Source organism: Vicugna pacos, chromosome 13 (assembly GCF_048564905.1).
Source record: "Vicugna pacos chromosome 13, VicPac4, whole genome shotgun sequence".
NCBI classification, from domain to species: domain Eukaryota; kingdom Metazoa; phylum Chordata; class Mammalia; order Artiodactyla; family Camelidae; genus Vicugna; species Vicugna pacos.
In genome coordinates, this window is record NC_132999.1 from 48906237 (window position 1) to 48927446 (window position 21210).

The 21210-nt window shown below is 44.8% G+C and overlaps 1 protein-coding gene across 10 annotated transcripts; it reads right to left on the bottom strand.

Moving 5' to 3' along the window:
* Positions 1-2456: 2456 nt before the first annotated feature.
* On the bottom strand, positions 2457-16555 carry PIGV (phosphatidylinositol glycan anchor biosynthesis class V). 10 transcript variants are annotated; one of them, XR_012079374.1, is made up of 6 exons: positions 16485-16555; positions 15305-15384; positions 13474-13608; positions 9281-10402; positions 6552-7940; positions 2457-6429 (listed from the first exon to the last, which is right to left on the bottom strand). XR_012079374.1 is itself a non-coding variant. In XM_006196827.3 (5 exons), exons 3-5 carry the CDS (start codon positions 13549-13551, stop codon positions 7659-7661), a joined length of 1482 nt encoding a protein of 493 aa, XP_006196889.2. In that variant the 5' UTR covers positions 13552-13608; positions 15305-15384; positions 16485-16555; the 3' UTR covers positions 2457-7658. The 10 variants fall into 10 exon arrangements, 8 of the variants coding, with proteins under 8 accessions (XP_006196889.2, XP_031539732.2, XP_072831125.1 ...); XR_012079373.1 differs by having other exon boundaries at positions 2457-6433; XM_006196827.3 differs by having other exon boundaries at positions 2457-7940.
* Positions 16556-21210: the final 4655 nt, after the last annotated feature.

Below are 21210 nucleotides of genomic sequence, written 5' to 3' on the forward strand. Positions count from 1 at the left end.
GTCTCTGACTGGGACACCATGAAGCTGGTTTCGCAATTTTTGGAGAAAACTGCAAAGTGGATTCAGCTGCGGCTATAGGCAAGCACTGCTGCTGCCAGGCTGAAGGAGCAATGCTAGGATGACTTCACAGGAACAGGAAGCAAATGGAAGAAAGGAGTCCTTTCATTCTCTCTGACCTCACTATCTCCCTCTAGTGGCCCATGTTGGCAGAACCAACATAGAGCCAGCGGAAATGTGATATGCAGTCCCAGCTCCAGAATCTCATAGTAGAGGGTAGAAGGGTGGGTTTGGAGCTGAGAGACAATAACTTCTAACTAGCACAGATGCCTTTATGAAGCATTAGAAGCAAGAGGTGAACTTGGGTGAGAATTAGCTGGTTTTCAAGAAGAGATGGAAGGGAAATAGATAAAGTCCAGAAGTGATGGGCCTTTCAGGGTCAGAAAAAGTTACTGCTTCTGGACTATAAATTGTATTAGATTGAAAAAGGTCTTGAACAACAAGAGTTGAAAGATGTGATGACCTCTGAGGCAAATATCAGGTAACGACTGTGGCCTTCTCATTTACTGTTTCACAGGGCTTCAATGTAGCCACCACTATGTTGACAGTGAGGCAAGGGGGTGATGAGGAAGTAAATATATCAGCTTTAGAATTCTATCTAGGAAAGAACTTGAGTGTGATTAGGTGTCACATGGAACTATCTAGGAGCAAATAGAATAGAAACCTGTTGTGTTAATTTTGTGTGTCAGCTTGGCTAGGCCATAGTACACAGACATTTGGTCAGATATTCTACATATTTCTGTGAAGGTATATTTTAGATGAGATTAACATTTAAATCAGTAGACTTCTGAGTAAAGCAGATTATCCTCCATAAATTGAGTGGGCCTCATCCAACCAGTTGAAGGCCTTAATAGAAAAAGGATTGATTTTCTTCAAGAAAGAGAGAATTCTGCCACCAGTAGACTGCTTCAGACTCAAATCACAACATCAGCTCTTCCATGGGTCTCCAGCTGCTGGCCTACCTGCTAGATTTGGACTTGCCAGCCTCCACAATCATATGAGCCAGTTCATTAAAATCTTTTTCTTTCTTTCTCTAAACACACAGACACACAGCCTATTGGTTGTATTTCTCTGGAGAATTCTGACTTATACACCAAAAATATTTTGAGGGTAATTGTACTGCCAAAGAAACTGAGCCCAAACAAAAAAAAAGCCTTTGATTACCTAAATCTCATATGAAATGTCAAGGAACCCTGAATAGCCAAAATACTTTTGAATAAGAACAATAAAGCAAGGGGGGGAGGGTATAGCTCGGTGGTACAATATATGCTTAGCATGCAGGAGGTCCTGGGTTCAATCCCCTATACCTCCATTAAAATCAATCAATCAATCAATAAACCTAATTACCTCCCCCTCCTGCAAAAAGAAGAAGAAGAAGAAAGTTGGAAAGGTCTCATATTTCCTGATTTCAAAACTTACTAAAAAGCTACAGTAATCAAAGCAGTGTGGTACTGGCATAAAGACAGATATATAGACCAATGGAATAGAATAGAAATAAGCCCTTGCATATATAGTCAAATGACTTTGACAAGGACTCCAAGATCTTTCAATGGGGAAAGGACAGTCTTTTCAATAAATGGTGCTGGAAAAACTGGATATTCACATGTATAAGAATGAAGTTAGACCTTTACCTTACACCACATACAAAAATTAACCCCAAATGGATAACAGATCTAAACATAAGAACTAAAACTATAAAATTCTTAGAAGAAAACATAAGGCAAAATTTGCACAATATTGGATTTGGTGATGATTTCTTGCATATGACACCAAAAGCATAGGCAACAAGAGAAAAAAAGGTAACTTGGACTTCATCAAAATTAAAAACTTTTGTGCATCAAAGGGTACTATCAACAGTGTGAAAAAGCAATACATGGAATGTGAGAAAATATTTGTAAATCATATATCTGATTAATATCCAAAATATACAAGGAACTCCAACAACGCAACAACAAACAAACAGCCCAATTTGAAAATGGGCAATGCAGGGGTGAGGGGAAGGTTATAGTTCAAGTGGTAGAGTGTATGCCTAGCATGCACGAGGTCCTGGGTTCAATCCCCAGTACCTCCTCTAAAAATTAAATAAATAAGTAAAACCTAATTACTTCCCACCTCCGGAAAAAAAAAAAAGGGCAATGACCAATAAGCACATGAAAAAAATCCTCCACATCACTAATCATTAGGGAAATGCAAATCAAAACCGCAGTGAGATACCACTTCACACCCACTAGGATGGCTCGTATTAAAAAAAAAGAGAGAGAGAGAAAAAAGGAAAATAACAAGTGTTGGTGAAGATGTGGAAAAATCTGGACCCTTGTGCTTTGCTAGTGGGAATATAAAGTGGTGCAACTGCTGTGGAAAACAGTATGGCAATTTCTTAAAAAAACAACAACACAGAATTAACATATGATCTAGCAATATATAATTCTGGGCATATACCCAAAAGAACTGAAAACATGGATTTAACAGATATTTGTATACCAATATTCATAGCAGCATTATTCATAATAGTGAAAAGGTATAAGTTATCCAAGTATATCCAATCAACTGATAAATGGATAAACAAAATGTGGTGTATACATACAACGGAGTATTATTCAACATTAAAAAGGAAAGGAAATTCTGACACATGCTACAATATAGATGAACCCTGAAGTGATGACTGTTGCACAACAATGTGGACATAGTTAATACCACAAAACTTTATACTTAAAAATGGTGACAATGATACATTTAATGTTATGTATGTCTTACCCCCTCACCCACTACACACGTACACAGACATTTGGCTGGCCAAGATTTAAAATAACTTTTACTGCACCAGCAGTGAGTGGGCTATGAGAGCTAAGCATTCTCCAAAGAGGTCATACTCCCCAAAGCCCATCTAATATGTACCTGTGAAGGATAAACAAGCCAGGGAGCATAGCCAGGAGCTGTGAGAACAATGAACAAAGGAGTCCCTCCTAGAATAAATCAAAGTTAATAAAGGAAATTTCTCCCGCCAGGAAGAGGGCTTTGACATTTCTGACCATTAGGGATTCAGAAAGGCTTTGGAACAAGTTACTGTTATACATCTTCCATGTTTTCCTTTTCTAAATGGGAGTTTGTATCGAGGTTACCCTATTCTTGCTGTATCATTATATATTTTGTTTGTGGGGTATGGATAGCTTGGCTTTTTATTTCATAATCACCATGAGGAACCAAATTTGAAACTGACTTGAGATCCTTGGAGCTGAATATAATGACTACATGGGATTGGGGTTATCTCCCTTGGGACGGAGTGAGTGTGTTCTCTCTGTGAGGACAGGAACAGATACTTGACTCAGACAGAGATTGAGGCAGACTGTGACACACAAATATTTGTGCTCTCCTCTTCCTAAAGCTGTAGTCAGACTTCCCTTCTCACTAGGGTTGCCAGTTTAGCAAATAAAAATACAGGTGCCCAATTAAATTTGAATTTCAGATAAACAATGAAGAATTTCTTAGTATAAGTCATGTTCCATGCAATATTTGTAACATAACTATACTGAAAAAATATGTCATTTACCTAAAATTCTAACTTAACTGAGCATCCTGTGTTTTATCTGACAACTCTGCTTCTCAACCTCTCTTGCAGTTAGATGTGACCATATGACTGAGTTCTAGCCAATGGTATGAAAGTGAAAGTAATGTACAATTCTTCCAGGTCTGGCCCCTCAAAACCTCTCTGAAAGCAGAGGACTCTGAGTATCCAGAGGAGGGCAGAGTCACAAAATGGAAGAAGCCAGGGTCCCAAATGACTGGGTGGAACAGGCATCCCTCCCCAGTCCTGTACTACAGTTCATGATGTAAGCAAGAAAGAAACATTTATTATTAAGCCACGGAGTTTTGAGAGTTGCCCATTATAGCAGTTAATCTCTCCTAAATGATACCCATACTCCCTAAATTCAATAGCTTTTATCATCCTTTCCTTAACCTTAACAGCATATGACCCTGGTAACCATTTCTTTCTTCTTGAAACTCTCTTTTCCCCCATACTGTTTATGGTCCCTTAATGACAGTGATGATGATGATGGTGATGATGATGATGATGGTAAATAGCTATCATTTATGAAGTTTTTACTATGTGCCAGGTACTATGCTAGTGCTTTATCTAGTGACTCATTTAATCCCCGTAACTACTCTGTGTAGTAGGTGCTATCACTCCCATTTTAGAGATGAGAAAACAGGTTTAGAGAAGTTGACTCAGTTGCCCAAGGTCTTACAGGCCTTCCTTGTCTCTCTACACTTTTCCTTTTGATAATCGCACCCAATATCATGGCTGCTGTAATGATCATGTCTGTGTGGATGGCTCCCTGGCCGCTCTCCTTGTCTCCAGCGCCACATATCCTGGCATGTGAACGTGCTGATGGCACTGTAAACTCAACATGTCCAAAATCCCGTTGTGCCTTTGTCAGTACTACTCTAAACACTTTTCGTTTAATTTGCACAACCCTATGAGATAGATAGTTATTATTCGTATCTGTGAGGTAGACAGCATTATCCACATTTTACAGATGAGTAAATGGGAGGCTTAGAGATTCAGTATCTAGCTCACCTTTACACAGTTAGTACAAGGGGAGCTGGGCCTGGGGCTGATTTCAAGGCTTGCTTAGGTCTCAATAATGATAATACCTCACTTCCACTCAAACTGAGCTCTCCCTGTCCTGTTCCGTTTCCTGCCTCCTATACTCATTCCCTGCCCTTAACTTTCAAATCCTACCCGTCCTTCAAGGTACGAACTTTTTTTCAAATATTCCAAGCTGGAGAAGGGATCTCCACCTCATGTGAATTTACAAAGTACTCATTCTGTACCACACTTTTCCTAAGCATACAAGTAAAACTTTCATTCATCCTCATCACAAAAAGTCCAAGTAGAGAGATACAGAGCAAGAAGTTCAAGTATCTCTTCATTCCCCAGAATTTATCAAGGTTTTTTTCTTGATTAATGTTCCTTTGTTTCTTATAAAAACTCTTATTAGACAACTATTTGAGGACAGGAGACATGGCGAGTCATCTTTATTCCCCTAAACTAGGCATTAATAAACAATTGCTGAAAAAACCAATTTCAAATCCCTTAAGCCTGCACACAATACATTTTTAGATGAAGGTGAAAGGGTCTGTTCAAGAAAATAAGTGATTTTTTCTTTCCAAGGGGACTGGTAAAGACATGTCAAACACTCCCTCTCCTCCCACCTCCATTAAAGAACAAAAAGAATCTACTTCTAGGTACATGTAGCGTCTGGTTTCTGCTTTAGCTGGGTCTCAGAAGGAAATGACTTTTCTCTGAAATTGTAGGCGCCCAACCCAGCTGCAGCATTGTTAGACCTCAGGGTAAACAGGAAGCTTCCTGCCTTGGGCCCTTCATGTCCCTCTCCCAGACTATTAAAGACTGTTAATTGGATAGTAAAAGGACAGCTGCTGGCCATAAAGTCATCCCGTTCCTTAGATCCTTAGAGAACAGCAACTAGATTCCTCCAAGGTCAGAGAGAAAACTGTCTCTCTGCAGGTCACACCAGGTGTGTCCACCTGGCTGGGGTCCTCAGTTATCTGCTCTGTTATCAGCTGTGACCATAATGGACTTTGCAGAATACCAGAGTGATTTAGTTTCTTGGTATTAGTGGAGAAGAAGGGATTCCCATTTATAGGGTTTCTCGTCCTTGAAATCACTTGTTTCTGGCATGATGTGATCCAGTGTGAAGGTTAAGCTGAGACTACTGGAGCAGTGAAATCACCCCCTACCCTGTGGCGTTTGAGTCACCCCTTCCAGTAGGGAAACAATCAGTCCTGATTATCCCCCAAAAAGAGGCAAAGAGGAGAATCCATGAGAGCAATCTAGCACTCTTACCTCTGCAATAAAGAGCTGAATCAGGAACTCAGCTCTTTCTGCACACATGGTGGAAGTCCCAGGATTTGCAGCTGTTGGTGAGGAGGGAGGGAACAGTTTCTGCCAACTGGAGGGACACTAGGGCAGGGGTGATCATCTTTTGCCAAGAAGGGCACTCGATGTCTTGGCAGAAGGCAGAGGGCTGTCCCGATCTGTGTGTACATTTTCAGAAGCATTTGACTCCGGACCAAATTCTCTCAGCTGTGCTTAAGCTGGGGCGATGGATGGGAAATGCTTATTGGCCAGGCTGACTAGGAGCTCCAACGGAGGGTGCTGGGGCTCAGCCAGGAGCTTCCCTTCAGCTGGCAAGTTTAGCTTTCTGTCACGGTCAGAGGAGGCATGTCAAAATTCCAATTCTCAGGGCTCTCCAGAAGCTGCTTATGATTACTCATCTATTTTGAAGTTTCTGCTTTTTGGAATTTTTGGCTCAAATAAGGAATGAGTGGTGATGATGCAGAGCTTCTTACCTGGCTCAAAGAATGAGAAAAAATAGCTCAGCTGGGGTCAAGATTTTACTACTATTACAGAGATGGGCCTATAACCAAATGGGGGCCAGGCAGATATCATTTCATTCATTCATTCGACTTACCTACAATTTATCAATTCATGCTGCTGTGTTGGCCTTCTGACCCTTGCCTACCAATCAAGTAAGCACAGGCACTTGGCAGAGCAGGAAAACCAGTCACCGAACTGACCATTAGTTGCCAGTGTAGGGTTGCTTACATAAGACAAGAAGCCTTATTTGCCACGTGTCACTGCTTCCCCTCATTCAAAGGAAAGTTCACTTTAAGTTATTCCAGAGTTGCACCTGAGGATGGGGAGAGTTTCTTCTAAGTGCTGAAAACAGGAGAGCTGGATATTTTCTCCACTAGGATAATGTAATATCCCTCTAATTTCAGAAGAGGTAACTAAGACTCTAAAAACTCCCAAAGTCACATGGCTGTAAGTGAGGTTTTACTGAGAGGACCAGAATCCAGGTCTCCTGCCTCCTCATGCAAATTTGTTTTTACCATGACTCTTTTCTCCAGGTAATTTGTATTATTATTATTATTTGCATCAATTGGCCTTTAACGTCCAAATGAAATGTGGATGTGGTGGGGTCTCAGCCCTTAATTTGTATTATTTTTAAAAAGGTAATTCATTGCAGATACAACCAGAAGTTGTTTAATTTGCATATCTTTGTAAAATTTTTCAAATAAGTAATAGTCACCAAAAAAAAAAATCATCAGAAACAACATCCCATTTAGAAAAGATGGTCCCATTTGACCTACTACTGCTGCTGCACTGTTCAGGCCTCCACCATCATGTGTGGACTATCACCAGTTTGTCAGCTAGAGCCTTTGATGAAATTTACACTTAAATAATCTACATTTAGATTTATGTGTGGGTCAGTGGTAAGTTTAAGAATCTCTCTTCTATGATTGACTGACAAGGCAGATTCAGGTGTACTTTAGACTTGGAATAAGATTTCTACATTTACAGAGAAAATAATTACTACTCTAAATTAATTTGCCATAGCCAGGACCAGAGGGGTTCTCTAGAAGCTCACACTTCTCCCATGCCTAACCAACCTTCTGAGAGAGAGGTTCTAACTGCCACAGTAAGGATTCCAGGGCAGCACAGGCAGCCCCAGTGTGTATCTGTACTTTCAGCGCCTGGTTAAACCTGCTTCAAGCCTGTCCCCTAAGACTCCAGGTCATGTCCAAGGCAGGAAGTTGCAATGCAGGAGCAGTCCCAGGAGCCAGTAAGTCAGGAAGTAGCCTAGAATGCATCGCGTGACCAGAGAACAAGTTTTCCAGTTGTACAAGAGTCCCAGGATAGAATTTCTGGGGACCTGGCATCCTGGTGGGGAGTCCCCTGCAAGAGGCTTCCAAGGCACAGTCTCTAGAGATCTCAGCAGCGGTTCTTGATCCTGAAGCAAGTGAGCTGAAAACCAGTACACGATAGGAGTAGAGGAGCATAAAAACCTGGTGAGAACCTGGAGATCATAAGAGGGGGAAATTTACACATTTATTAGAATGTCACTGCCTTAAATTGGACAAGCCTGGGGCTTCCCTGCTGCTCAGTGAACTATGCCTCCATGACTAGAAATGTATTACACTGGAAAAGAAACTGAGCAGGGCTTAGGATCTGCCTTCTAAAGCTGTGTGTGACACCAGCCAGGTGACTGCAATGTTAGAAAGAAACATAGCTACAGACTGATTACCACGATAGGCCAATCAATACTAAAAATTCTGTGGTGTATACTTTTAGCCCAGGGCCTTGACTCTAACTTTATGCTGCAACATGGGACTTTGGGAACTTGAAGTGGTTCCCTCATTCCATGAGGATGGCAAAGCAGAGGGCAAGGGGGCAGGGGTCCTGTGGCTCAACACTGTCCCTCCTCTGGGGGTTCATAGCCAAGTCTCCAAGTGGCCTCCCTCATCCATCCTGGAAACTCTAAGCTTTGCTGGCACTTACTCTGCTAGCTAATCCAGCTATGAACATGGAATGCTACTTTCTATTTCCCCTGTGCCTCTTACCACATAGCTCAGGGATCTTTACAGTCAAAGTGCGCCTCCAAGAGGCAGAAAGTGCTGAGGAGTGGCCAGCATGGAGACAAAAGGACTTCCTCTGGGTTATGTTGAAAATGGGGCCACAGCCAGGAATGTCTGATCAAACCCTTCCTAGATGGGGTCTCTATCCCCACACCAACCAAACTTGCACAAGATACCTCATCTGAAAATGGAGCACCTACCAGAGCTCAGAGTACCTCAGAAAGTCAACAGTCAAGCAGACATTCCAGGTATAGTTGTACACAAGGAAAAGGTCTGAGTTATCTTCTGTATTTATTCCTATAATTCAGTCAAATCAGGTCTTTTCACAACTCTCGTGTCTTCGCACAAGCCCCTCCATTTGCCCAGAATGTTCTTCCTCTGCTTCTTAAATGGAATTCCTTCTTACTCTTCAAGATCCAGCCTAAATATGATGCCCTCCTCGCCTCCTTCAGCCAGTTAGCTACTTTTTCCTCTATGCTTTCCCAATACTTATTTCAAAACAGCAACCCCTCTTCCACCCCACTATACTATAATTTTAGCCATTAAATCTCTGTCTGTCCATTCTGACCACTAGAACCATGAGGGCAGCAATCTTATCTTACTCATGTTCTATCCTCAGTGATCTGACCCAGTGTCTGACACCAAAAAATCCCCCAAATAGTTGTTGAATGAATAAATTAGGTACAGGTCACTCAAACAGGAGAAACTGGCTGTCTTCTCTGTCCCTGACCAAAGGATTTACCTATACGTACACCTTTTCCCAGCGAGGAGTCCACCTCACCTGAACATGCATGTACAGACTGCCAAACAGCAGCAGTGCTGCGGCGTGGACCAGGTACACAAATACCCGAGGACTGAGGAATCCAGGATCAGGCTTCTCTAGGTTCTTATTATTTTTGCTCCTTCGCATCCCAAGAGTAAGGCAGAGCCAAGGGTGGGTGGTCACATACGTCCAAGTTGCCCAGGCAACCAGTATAGCCATTGGTGCAGCCAGTAGAAAATTGGGCACTTGCTTGAGTTCATAGTATCTCAAAAAGCCAACATTCCAGTAGGTATCCTGGATGTAGCTGTATATTAGGGGAAGTTTCCAGGAGCACCAAGGTGGCTCATTTCCCTCTGCGATCCGGTAGCCCTTGTCCGCAGCTAATTGCAGCAAGGGCTTAGGGATAGGGCGGGCTGAGCCCGGGAGACAGAACTGGGTATAGGCGTAATATTGAAAGAGAGCAAAGGGAAGGCCAAGTGTGAGCACTGACAGGAACACAGAGCCCATTAGCTTCAAGAGCTGTCTTAGAGGATTCCGCATCATGAGAGAAGAGAAAAAGTCTCGGCACTGAGAATGCACAAGGAAGCCAATGCTGACCAGCCCGTTGGAGCGTACACCAGTGGCAAGGGCAAAGAGGAGTCCACTAGTCCAGCTTCGGCCCCTTTCCAGCTGCCCCATGGCGCTGAATGTCAGGAGGGCAAACAAAGCTTCTGAGTAACCAGCTGCCAGGAAGACATTGGCGGGGCTGAGGCAGAAGAGCATTGCTCCGTAAAAAGCCTGGCGGGGACAGTGCAAAACCAGACAGCCCAGGTCGTGAAGTGCAAGTGTGGCCAGCACGGAGAACAAGGAATTAAGCAATGCTACTGAGATTAGCAGGCAACTCCGTAGGTTCAGTAACCCCCAGAGGGGTCTCAGTAATTCAGTCCCCACCAACAGGGCCAGGGGGAAACCAGGGAAGAAGGCAAAGTTGTGTTCATACAGGTAGCCATGCTCGGCAATGAACAGGAAGTGTTCAGCATCCCAGTGAGATAGGCCACCCAGGAGACCTTCCACAAGTTGGTCCACAGAGCCTGAGGGGGCGAGGCGAGGAGGAGAAAAGGCTTCTGCACGATGGTCTGGGATGACGGCATTGAAGAGAGCCTGTGGGATGAAGGAGAACTAGGATTTTTGTTGAGCAAGTGGAAGAATTACCATTTAATAAAGTGAGGAAGAACAGACTTTTTGGGGAAGAATCATGAGTTCAGTTGAGTTGGATATTCCAGTGCAGAGGTCACTGAAGCAGTGAGACATAGGAGTCTGAGGGTCAGAAGAGCAATCAGGGCTGGAGATATAAGTTTGGGAGTCATAAGTGCATGGGTGATATTAAAAGCTGTGAGACTGAATGAGATCACCTAGGGAGGAAATACACATAGAGAAGAGATCTGAGAACTGGGCCCTGGATGTGCCAACATTTAGAGGCTCAAAAGAGAGTGAGGATCTAGCAATAAAGGTAAAGAAGGAAGAGCTGGTGAGGTAGGAAGAAAACCAGGAAAGCATGCTGTGTCAGAACCAAGTGAAGCAAGGGAGTGATTGGCTTTGTTAAATGCTGCTGATAGGTCAAGTCAGATGGTGACTGAAAACTGACCACTGGATTTAGCAATGTGAAGGTCAGTGGTGGCTTTGACAAGAGCTATTTCAGTGGAGTGGAGGAGAGAGAAGACTGCCTGGACTGGGTTCAACAGAGAAGAGAAACAGTACATACAAACAACTATTTGGAGTTTTGCTGTAAGGGGGAACAGAGAAATGGGGTAGCAGGTGAATGACATTGTGGGACCAAGAGAAATCTTTTGTTTTTTTTTAAGTGAAAGGTAAGTATTTGCTTGCCAATGAAAATAATACAGTGGAAAGGAAACCACTGAGTATGTGGGAGAAAAGGGGAAGAATTTCTGGAGCAGGCAAAAGGGAAGGAATCTGCTGCAAAGGAGGAGTTGTCCTTAGAAGAGACAGACACTGCATCTAACCTTCAGCAGTGAAGGCACAGAGATGCAGATGTAGGTATGCTGATAGATGTGGCGGGAGTATGAGGAAGGTTGCTTCTGATTACTTCTATTTTTCTGAATTTTCACTCAGGAAAACAAGTTGGGGAAAAGGTGTTAGAGACTTGAGCAAAAAGGAAAACGTGTCAAATAAGTCATCTATTAGCCTAGTTCTCAAAATAGGCTTTGCACTGGAATTACCCAAGGAGTTTCAAAAATACTGATGCCTGGGTCCCCTCCACCCTCAGGCATTAATGATTTAACCACTTTGGGGTACAGCCTGGGCATTTAGATTGTTTTTAAGCTCTCCCAGGTGATTCTGATGCACAGAAAAATTTGAGAGAATGGGAGGGTGACTGGACCAGGGAAAAACACTAAGATAGCCAGGTAGCACTAAGGACTCACTTGGGTTAATGATATTGAATAGAAAGAGACTAGTTAGCACAGTTGTGTGCTTTTCTCTGGGCAGATGCAGGTGTGGAGTAGACAAAGAATTGAATTTGACCAATGTTGGGCTTTTATCTTGTGAATGAGACATAGGGAGAAGGGAGCAAGTGAGCTGTACTTGACCGTGGAATCTAAGCTGGGTAAGAAGGGGAGCTGAAGCCATGAGTGGGTGAGGGACAGTGAAATGATGGTGGAGTCAATGGATTATAAGTCCTGAGGGAGGGGAAGAATTGTCGGAACTGGGGTGCTAGAGGGAGTGAGCTGGAAAGACAGGAGACAGTGTCAGATGTATCAGCTTTATTAATATTGAAACCACCAAGAAATAAACAGTAGTGCTGGAAAAAGCAACAGTGAATCAGGAGCTAAAACTTGAAGGAATGAGCTGTCACTAACAGAGATGACAGCAACAGTGAAGGGTAACTGGGGATATAACCTGATGGCACGAGCTTTAAAGCTGCAAGAAGGGGAGGGAAGGTAACAAAATAGCATTATTATTAAACGTCTTTTTTTCCCATTAGATTGTCAACTCCTTAAGGGAAAAGAGATCGTGACTTTTTATACTCCCACCTAGCTTAGTTCTTTGAACAGAGTAGGAACTTAATAAATTTGGTGGCTGAGTGAAATACAGAGGAAACATACCTGTTTCCAAATCACCACCTGAATTAGAACCCAGCTGTCCTGGTACCCTATCCCAGATGCCAAATCAGAATACTATTCTGTTAGTTCTGCCAATCACTCAGCTGATACTGGTTTAAAGCCATCATCAAGTCAGTTTTCATAGCCTGGCAACAGGAATATAACCTCATTTTTAAGGCTCTTTCTCTTTTTGGTCAGTTTCTTTATCAGGCCACTTTGAACAGTGAAAACAAGTGGGACAGACAGATAACAGCCCTGGTCTCCAAGTTGAAGACACTTTGAACTAAACCTGGGACCTAGCAGAGCCTGTTATGCCTCATGTAGCTGGGGAGGAGAGAGGAGAAGAGTTTTCCACAAAGGAACTAGCTACGAGCCTGAGAGAGAACGTGCCTGTGATAAAAGGCACACATAATACACTAATAGAACATGCCTAGAGTGTTGACATACAGTCAACAATAACACACATTGAGGACCTACTAAGAACTGGGCCCTGTGTTGGCATTGTATATAATTCATATATATGTGAAATTTGATTAAAATATGTATCAAGGGCAGCCTTGCAGGGTAAAGGGAGTTGCAAAGGGCAAATACATTCTGGGGCTTGTGTAGGCTAAGACAGCAAGGGAGACAGCTGAGGGAAGCGTAGGAGACACTGCTGACTAAGTGAATACACACAGACGGTCTCAGGACAGGCCACCTTTCTCCCACTCAAGTCACCAACAACAGTGCTCAGTCTCCTGGTCAAGGGACCAGGGCAATGCTTTGAGCTGTCATACCCTAAAGGCATCTCTGGTTACAGAACATCATGGTCTGTTGGAAAGACCTCTAGCCCAGGAGTAAGGAAACCTAGGGTCTGATCCCGGCTCTTCTCTAACTTGCCTCGTGACTTTAAGGAAACCATTTAATGTTTTTGGGCCTCAGCTGCTTCATGTGCAAAATAAGGGACTAACAGATAACTTCTAAGAGTCCTATCCACTTTTCAGGCCTAGAACTCTATGGCTCCAACCACATGGAGGGGCACATCTGGGAAGTGGGAAGAAGTGAGGTCTATTCTGAGCTCCCAGTCCAGTCAGGTGGCAATGGCGTGTTCAGGATAAAAGATCAGAGACTGACCTGCAGCACCAGAGTCAGGACACGGCAGCTGACTGCAAACCCCAGCACCTCTTTCCGGGATGGGTCCAAGGGCCACATACTCTCACCACCAGGAATTCAGGGGTGCCGCTACCAGGACTGAGCTCCCTCAGGCTTCTAAATTCCAAAACCCAAGGAGGAAATGTCATACACAGGCAGAAAGTAAACTCCTGAAAGCATTCTTCATGGAAACCCACACCCTCTTCAGCATTATTACAGCAAACTTAAACACCTAACTTCCCAGATGAGAGAAAAGTATCTTGAAGACAGATGGGACCACTTGGTGTCATTCTAAAGCACTAGATTCTTATGGGGAAAGTCTCACCCAGATAGGGATGAAGCTGGAAAGCTAACCTCACAGAAAACCTTTTAAAGCTTGTTTAGTGCCCCTGTGCAGGAACTAAAGACCTGGGTTCAAGTCCTGCAAGTTGTCATTTGGTCCTTCTGAGCCTCAGTTCTTTATATATAAAATGGGATCAGACTATTTTGCCTGTCTCAAAACTGTCATGATGGTGAGATGGACTAAAGTGTGAAGAAGTGCTACCAAATCCATACTGTGGTTGCTATTATTTGATGTGCACCCTTTTCCTTTTGCCCAGAATAATAAACTAGGTCCCAAACCAGAGTCCCAAAAGTGAGGCATAGAACTGAACTGCAAGACCATAATGACTACACACTCTAGTTAAGCTCTCTGATGTGTGTTCAGCTGGTCTGTTAAATTAAGTGGAGAAGGAAAAGAAAACCACTACTCAGCAGGACTTCAGGCAGCTCACATTGCTAAAACAAACTTAAGGGGAAGATAGAATCGACTACTAGGGATGGAGAAAATTGTTATTTCCCATCTCTTTGTTGGAATGGCAGCAATGTATAAACAATTGCAAAGCCTTCTGGAGGAAAAGAATGTACTTTAAGGCTTTTTTTTTTTTTTTTGAAAATAATCCCTTGGGCTCAAAGAAGTAGCAATGGCTCCTAACCAATCGAAAATCAGAAGGGAGGGCAACAGCATCAGAGGCAGCTTATCAATTTGGGGTGAAGAGCTATCCCTAAAAGAAAAAATATTTAAACTGAGAAATTAATAGGCAGGGCTGGAAGACTTTTCTTTCTTCTCTTATCTGACTAACACCTATCTAGCCTTTAGGTATCACTTGTTTCTGGAATACTTCTCTGACCCTCACTAGACTATGTGATATGCTCTCATTACACTCTGCCTTATTTGAAAAGTTTTTTGTGAGGGCACAGACTTTGTTTAGCTTGCTCCCAACTATACCCTCAGGGCCTAGTATTATAGGGATTTTAAGCCTGTGTTCTGATTGAGTGGAAGCAGCAGGAACTGGATGGATATGGCTTCACCAGTTCATGGGCTCTAGATATGAAATCACTGCTCCAAGTATACCTCCCACCATATCTTTGAGAGCAAAAACAACAAAGTCATAGAAGCCACAAAAAAATATTTCTCTAGAAAAACTGGCCTTAAGCAACAGTTCTCTTTCCTCAGCACAAGGGGGCGCCTGTTGCTTACTCCAACACCAGGAGGCCTGAAGTAAGGGAGGGGCCGCCAACGCCACACCGGTTTGCTTATCAAAATTCAGTTCAAAGGCACGCTTTTGAAATCCCCAGAGAACAGCGATAGTTTGTTAATCTACCCAATATTCCCAATATCTGACTCGCTGAATCGAGAGGCATCGTAGAAACAGGCACAACCAACCTCACATGGCCGCTGGTTCTCTATTCTACGGTGAATTCACTTTTCCCCTTCCTTCACTTCCCACCCACATGCACAAGAGAGTTGGGAACAGAAAAGCTCGTAACCCACCTCTGCCTCTTCACCAGGCTTCCATTCTTCCTTTCCTCTCTCGAGTCAAGCTCTAGCCCCAGCGACCACAGACGTGTAGCCTACACTTAGTTTACAGGTAAACCAAGTGAAAACAAAACAAAACCAGTGAGCTCTCCCTCTCAGCTAATTGCGGGCCTCACTTTTCAACAACCCCTTTACGAGAAATCACGGACTCTGAATTGGCAGGACATTAGTCTTACTCTAGTTTCCCATGAGATAAATACGCCCTAGAGAGGTGAGTAATAAAAATTTCCTGAGTTTTTACACCAGAGATCTCATTATACCCTGGGAGGCCTGTGTAATTACCATCGCCATTTTATGGATGTGGAAACTGAGGCTCACTGGGGTTGAGTGGCACACCCAAAGCTGTATTTAAGGAGAATGTCGTCCCCCCCCGCAACCCCCCGCGTCGGTAACCTCACAGTCTTTCCACCAGCCCTCACTCCTGCCAAAGGGGATGCGAGCATGCACAAGGTCCTGGGCTCAATCCCCAGTACTTCCTCAATAAATAAATAAACTTAATTACCTTCCCCACCTTAAAAAAAAAAAAAAAAGAGGATGTGGTATTTCAGAGCCAGGATTAAAACCCGGGTCTCCCAACTCCGAGCCCAGGACTTGCTCTTGCTTGATATGCTTAAAGCAGCGAGGACCCTATCTGAGTACATAGGAAAACCTTTTGAACTGGAGCCCTGGACTTTCTGGGTAAGAATAACATTCCCTGTGCTGCGGGAAAGTCGCTCTGATCCGCGGTCCTCAGATGAGAGGTTTTGCTGGCTGCCGCGAAGCAGGGACCGCCTTCTGCCCAGTCCAGCCGGGTCCGAAGCCGGTTCTAGCCCTTTTCTTTCGGACACAGTGCCAAGAAGGGATTGGGCATCTCCTCTCCCCTGAGGCCACGGCTCAGAGTTACTCCCGAAGGGGCCGGTAGGGCCCGGCCCGATCTCTGGCCGGAAGGCAGGGGAGGGCGGGAGGCTGTAAAGGAAGAGGCGGAGCCGGGAGGCCGCTATGGCAGAGGGGCGGGGCCCCTCGCTTCTCCGCGGCGTCTGCCTTATTACCCTCGGCCTCCTTTTGACAACTCCCCTTCCCTCAAAACTCCACGCTCCCCAACTGGCGCCGGGTCCCCAGCGCCCGCGGGTCTCAACCTCCCAGGCGGGGCCCAAACCTTAGCTCCTCCATCCGGGGCCCCGTACAGCCGCGCCTGCGCACTGGCTCCGCCTATGGCGGCCCCGCCCCGCTCCTGCCCGGAGTCGGAGCTGCCCCGCCCCCCTCTGCGGCGGCCATGTTGACTCCGGGCGAGCGGGGGTTGCGGGTGGTGTAGTCCTGGGCTTTGGTGCCCCACCGTCTTGGCATCTTCCCGCCTTGGTGACACCTGAAGAGTACCTGCTTCTCAAGCCCCTCCCGCCTCCTTCAGTAGCCGGGGCCGCTGTTTCAGAGTCGGTGCTTTTGCCCCAGTTCCATCCCGCAAACATCCACTGAGTTCCCCAGTGGGCCGAGGCTTTCGGAGTTCTGGGGGCTGCCCCGCGGCCTCTTCCCAGAAGCCAGAGCCCCACTTGCCCTGCTGTCGGACAGCAACAGCTCGGCACAGGGCCTGGCACACAATAGATATTCTCTAAATAGAAAGAAAAGCCTTCTTGGGGTTTCTGTGGCCAGTAGCGGCACACTGCGTCCTGAGTGTGAAGAAAGTGGGGGTTCCCCCTGACTTTCCCCTCCTCCAGCTGCTGGGGACCTTCTACCCTGCTTCAGTCCTCAGCTGCACCTCAGGTGGCTAATGAGGGTGGTAAGGGAAACTTCAGAGAACGCCCCCCGGGACTCCTTTCTCCTTCCTCATTCAAGCAGTTTCTCTCTGAGGAAGTGGGGCCAAAAAAGAAGAAGAAAAAAAAGAAGCTAACTCGACAAAACTGTCTGTTAAGGGAGGAGCGGCCAGTTGGTACCCCTGTAACGGAAACTGTTATAACAACTTTGCACCCTCCCTAAAGGAAATAGATAATAAATCCTTCTCCGTTGGTGCATTTCTCGTTTCTCAGGATTCCAAAGCCCTCTGTGGTTTCAGTTATCCGCCCTCCAAACGAAGCTAGGGTCTGGGTTAGCCTCTGGCCACAGCCCTGCCTGAGGGAGGGGTTTATCTTCCGCAACAGCTACTAACGTGGGTGGGAACAAAAGGGATGGTTGCTATCTCTTCGGGCAAAGACAGCTAGCCCACATCAGTTCTATGGGGGCCAGGGACTGTATCTTTTGATTCTTTCCAGCTCATTTCAGGCACTGATACCTAAACTGCCCTCGGATATTTGTTGTGTGTAAGGCGGATAAATCACATTTTAGTCGTGGTGTGTTGGAGGAGAAGGGGGAAAATGGAGCTTGGAAGGCTCTTCCCCCAGGTTTTTCAGTAACACACACTTGTTCTCAGCTCCAGAGGCATATGAGTGAATCGGCAGAGCTGTGGGGCACACTCGTGACTGGGGCCTGAGGTTGTGCCTTGAATCTCTAGAAGTCTGTGAGACTCCAAAGTAGCACTCTGTTTGCAAAGACAAAACTGAGAAACGAACTATTCTTCCTTTGTGAATTCACGAGGGAAGAAGACATGCATTCTAAAGTTTCCCTCTGTCCACAACAAATTCCCTCAAAAATCTATTTGTAAAAAGGACAGGGGTCTCCTGTAACAAGTCAGAATGTTTTTTTTAAAAGCTCAAAGCTCAACTGTCACCCTTTAGAGGTAGAACTTTGTCCAGATCTTCAGCCCTACTTTCTTGCTATTTCTCCTTCCTTTCCTTCTCTACTACCCACCCCCCTCCTCTTCCGCTCTGTTTCCTGTTTCATTTTCTGGCTCCTTGGCTCCTGCTTTGACTGGAAAACAAGGAAGCTGAATCTTGTGCTCTCAAAGCTCTGGCCTGTCAGAATGGAAGGAGACTAGGTGGGATGGGAAGGGGTTCTGGGCCTCCAAGGCTGTGAGTAAGTAGTGGAGGAGGCAGCTCTCTCGGGTCTGCTTTTAGAGTTTGCAGCTAAAATGGAGCCTGCATCTACACAGGGAGCCAGCTGAGCGGCCAGCACAGTGGGAGAGCCAGGGAGACAGAGAGGTATCCCAGGGCTTCCGAAAGATTCTGTACCACCCAGCCGCTTCTGTTGAGGAGCAAATATCTCACACCACCAAGAAACAACTTGGTAATACAAATCCCTGACTAAACAATGAAGCACTGCATCACTGTTTCTAGAATCCTGGGATGTAAGAGAGTTAAAGCATTTCTGTTTCTTGAACTTGCCTGGCTCTCCTGTTTCCTCTACTTGAAATGCTTTGTTGCCTATCCACTACATTCAGGTCTCAGCTGAAATGCCACCTCCTCAGAGAAGCTTTCTGTGTCTACCCAGTCACAACCACCATCCTGTACTATCCCATCATCCTATTATGTTTTCTTCATAGCACTTAGTATCACCTGGTTGTCCTGTCCATGAATTTTACTAATTTCATTGTCTGTTTTTCTCTTACGGAACATAAGCTCTGTGAGAGTGGGGGCCTTGTTCACCAAAGTATTACCAACACTTAGAATAGTGCCTTGCACATTGTGTGTACTCAATAGGATCTAGTGAATAAATTCGTTTGTTTAACCTGATACCTGTATTTTATGGATGAGGGAACTAAGGTTCAGAAAGGGGAGGTGACTGGCCTGTTGTTACACAGCTAGGGACAGAGGTGGGACTTGAATTCAGGTCTCCAGCCTCGCTGGATGTTTTTTTCCCCCTACCAGTCCAAACTATTAATCTTCCTCAGGTTTACCTCTTTCTCTTCCTTTTTTCCCACACAACTAAGAGTCTTTATGGGCTATGCCAAGAGTTCTACATAGGGCACACCAAGTCTTAAGAGCTCCTACCTACTCTTTCCTCTACTAAATTCTGATCTAATATTTTTGATTTATTCAACAAAATAGGAGTGCCTACTTTGTGACGGAGATGAGGATGCAACACTGAGCAAGATAGACAGTCCTTGTCCTCATGGAGATGATAATATCTACCTCATGGATTTTATAGTGCTCGGCACAAAATGCTCAATAAAGATGGGCTGTTATAACTCCCTGAACAAAAAGGGAAGCGAGCAATTTCCCACTGAAGATATGAAGGAAGTTTGGTAGTTCTCATGGAGCACTCACTCCCCTGGAGCAATCTGACAACTCACCTCTCTCTGGAGATGATCTTGGCCCTTTACTGGCAGAGGAGCGGCCCAGGATATTTCCTCTGAGTAACTCAGTTTCCAGATGCTAAACTTTCCATGGCCCTAATCCTATGGGAATGATGGTGTAGCTGATCCTGATCTTGGCTTTGAGGCCATGCTATTATGGGACAAAAGGGACCACACTAACCTCTGGTTCTGTCACTGCCAGCTGTTAGCAAGCAGGGCTAATGCCTGTGATGATAAGGCCAGGCAGCTCTGCCTTACCAAAACTTTGCGCTTCCTTTCCTGAGGATAAAAGGGTATTCATTGGCAGTTTCTGAGGATGTTGAATGACATTTACATCCATCTTGAAACTAGGGGTGGCACCAGTCAGATCTTCGACATTTACCAGAAGCATCCTTTTTGGCCTCAGCCATCCGTGTATCTTGAGGATGTCTATCCATTCTAGGACAAAGACCCCACCTAGCCTCGCAGTTACAGGAGCCAGATGTTGATCCTTTAAAAGCCATAGATACTAGATATTTTTCACCTTTTCTCTGGTGTTTGCCTTTCAGTAGTTAGAAAACCTTGACCCCACTGAAAGGCCTAGTGAAGAGGGTCTTAGCCACTTGGGGGTGGTAGGGGCTGCAAGGCAAAAGAACCAATGAGGTTGAGAGTATTGTTTAGGCTGGACTTGGCGGCTCTCCAGCTATGAAAGAAGGTTAAGGTCATTTGAGGGGTGGGGAGGGAGGAGCCTGGGAAAAGAACTACTGGCCACACCCCTGGGTTCTCTACTGGCTAGGTTCTATTTACTTCTCAAAAGCAAATTACTCACAGCTCAGTGGCTAGCAGTTCTTTCTGCCTGTGATAACTCCAGTCATAAACTGGAGACCAGGCTAAGCTCCCCCTGCATTGCAGGAGAGCAGATGAAAGGAACCCGGGAAACCAAACTCCTAGGTAATGCTCCACACACAGCCCAGAAATGCACTTTCTAGACTTAAGAGGCCTAGAGCAAAAATAGCCATTAGCAAAATTACCAAAATATAGATATAAGAGCTTGCCATGTAGTTTTTTCCACAAGAGTCCTAGGTATGCATCTTAGCTGACAGAGGTTAGACAGTGTTTCTATTTCCCCCTCTCTCAATGGAGAAATACAAATTATTAATTCCTGTCCCTGACCCAAATATTAACAAGCACAATTAGTTTGATGAATACTTGAAGTTCTTGGGACAATTTTACCTCATGCTAAATACAACAGAAACAAATCTTGTCTGCTGTGCTCCACAGCTAGATCATTATTCCTGATTGTCCTCCAATCCTGGAAGGAAGTGCAGTGTGGCATTAGGAAGAGCATGGACTTTGGAGCCAGGGGGACCTTGCTTTGTGTGTGACCTCAAACAAGATGCTTCCCTCAACTATAAAATGGGAGCCAGAATACTGACCTCACAGGCACAGGACTATTGTGGGATTGTTTGATGTACCGTGTCAGGTACACAAGTAGGTACTCAATAGAAAGCTGCTATTTCAAGTTTCACTTTTAAGTGTCCACATTAATAGTATTTTCTGTTTCTGCTTCTGGTTTTCCCATTGTTTACTAAGGAAGGAAACGAACAGAAGTTATTTTGCAACATTAGCCTTATAAAAGTAACTGCATCTGGCCAACAACTACCATTTCATCCAACGACTGCTTAGTCAGTGGCTACTATGTGCCTGGCTGTGCTGTAGGCCAGGGATATAGCAACGAACAAAA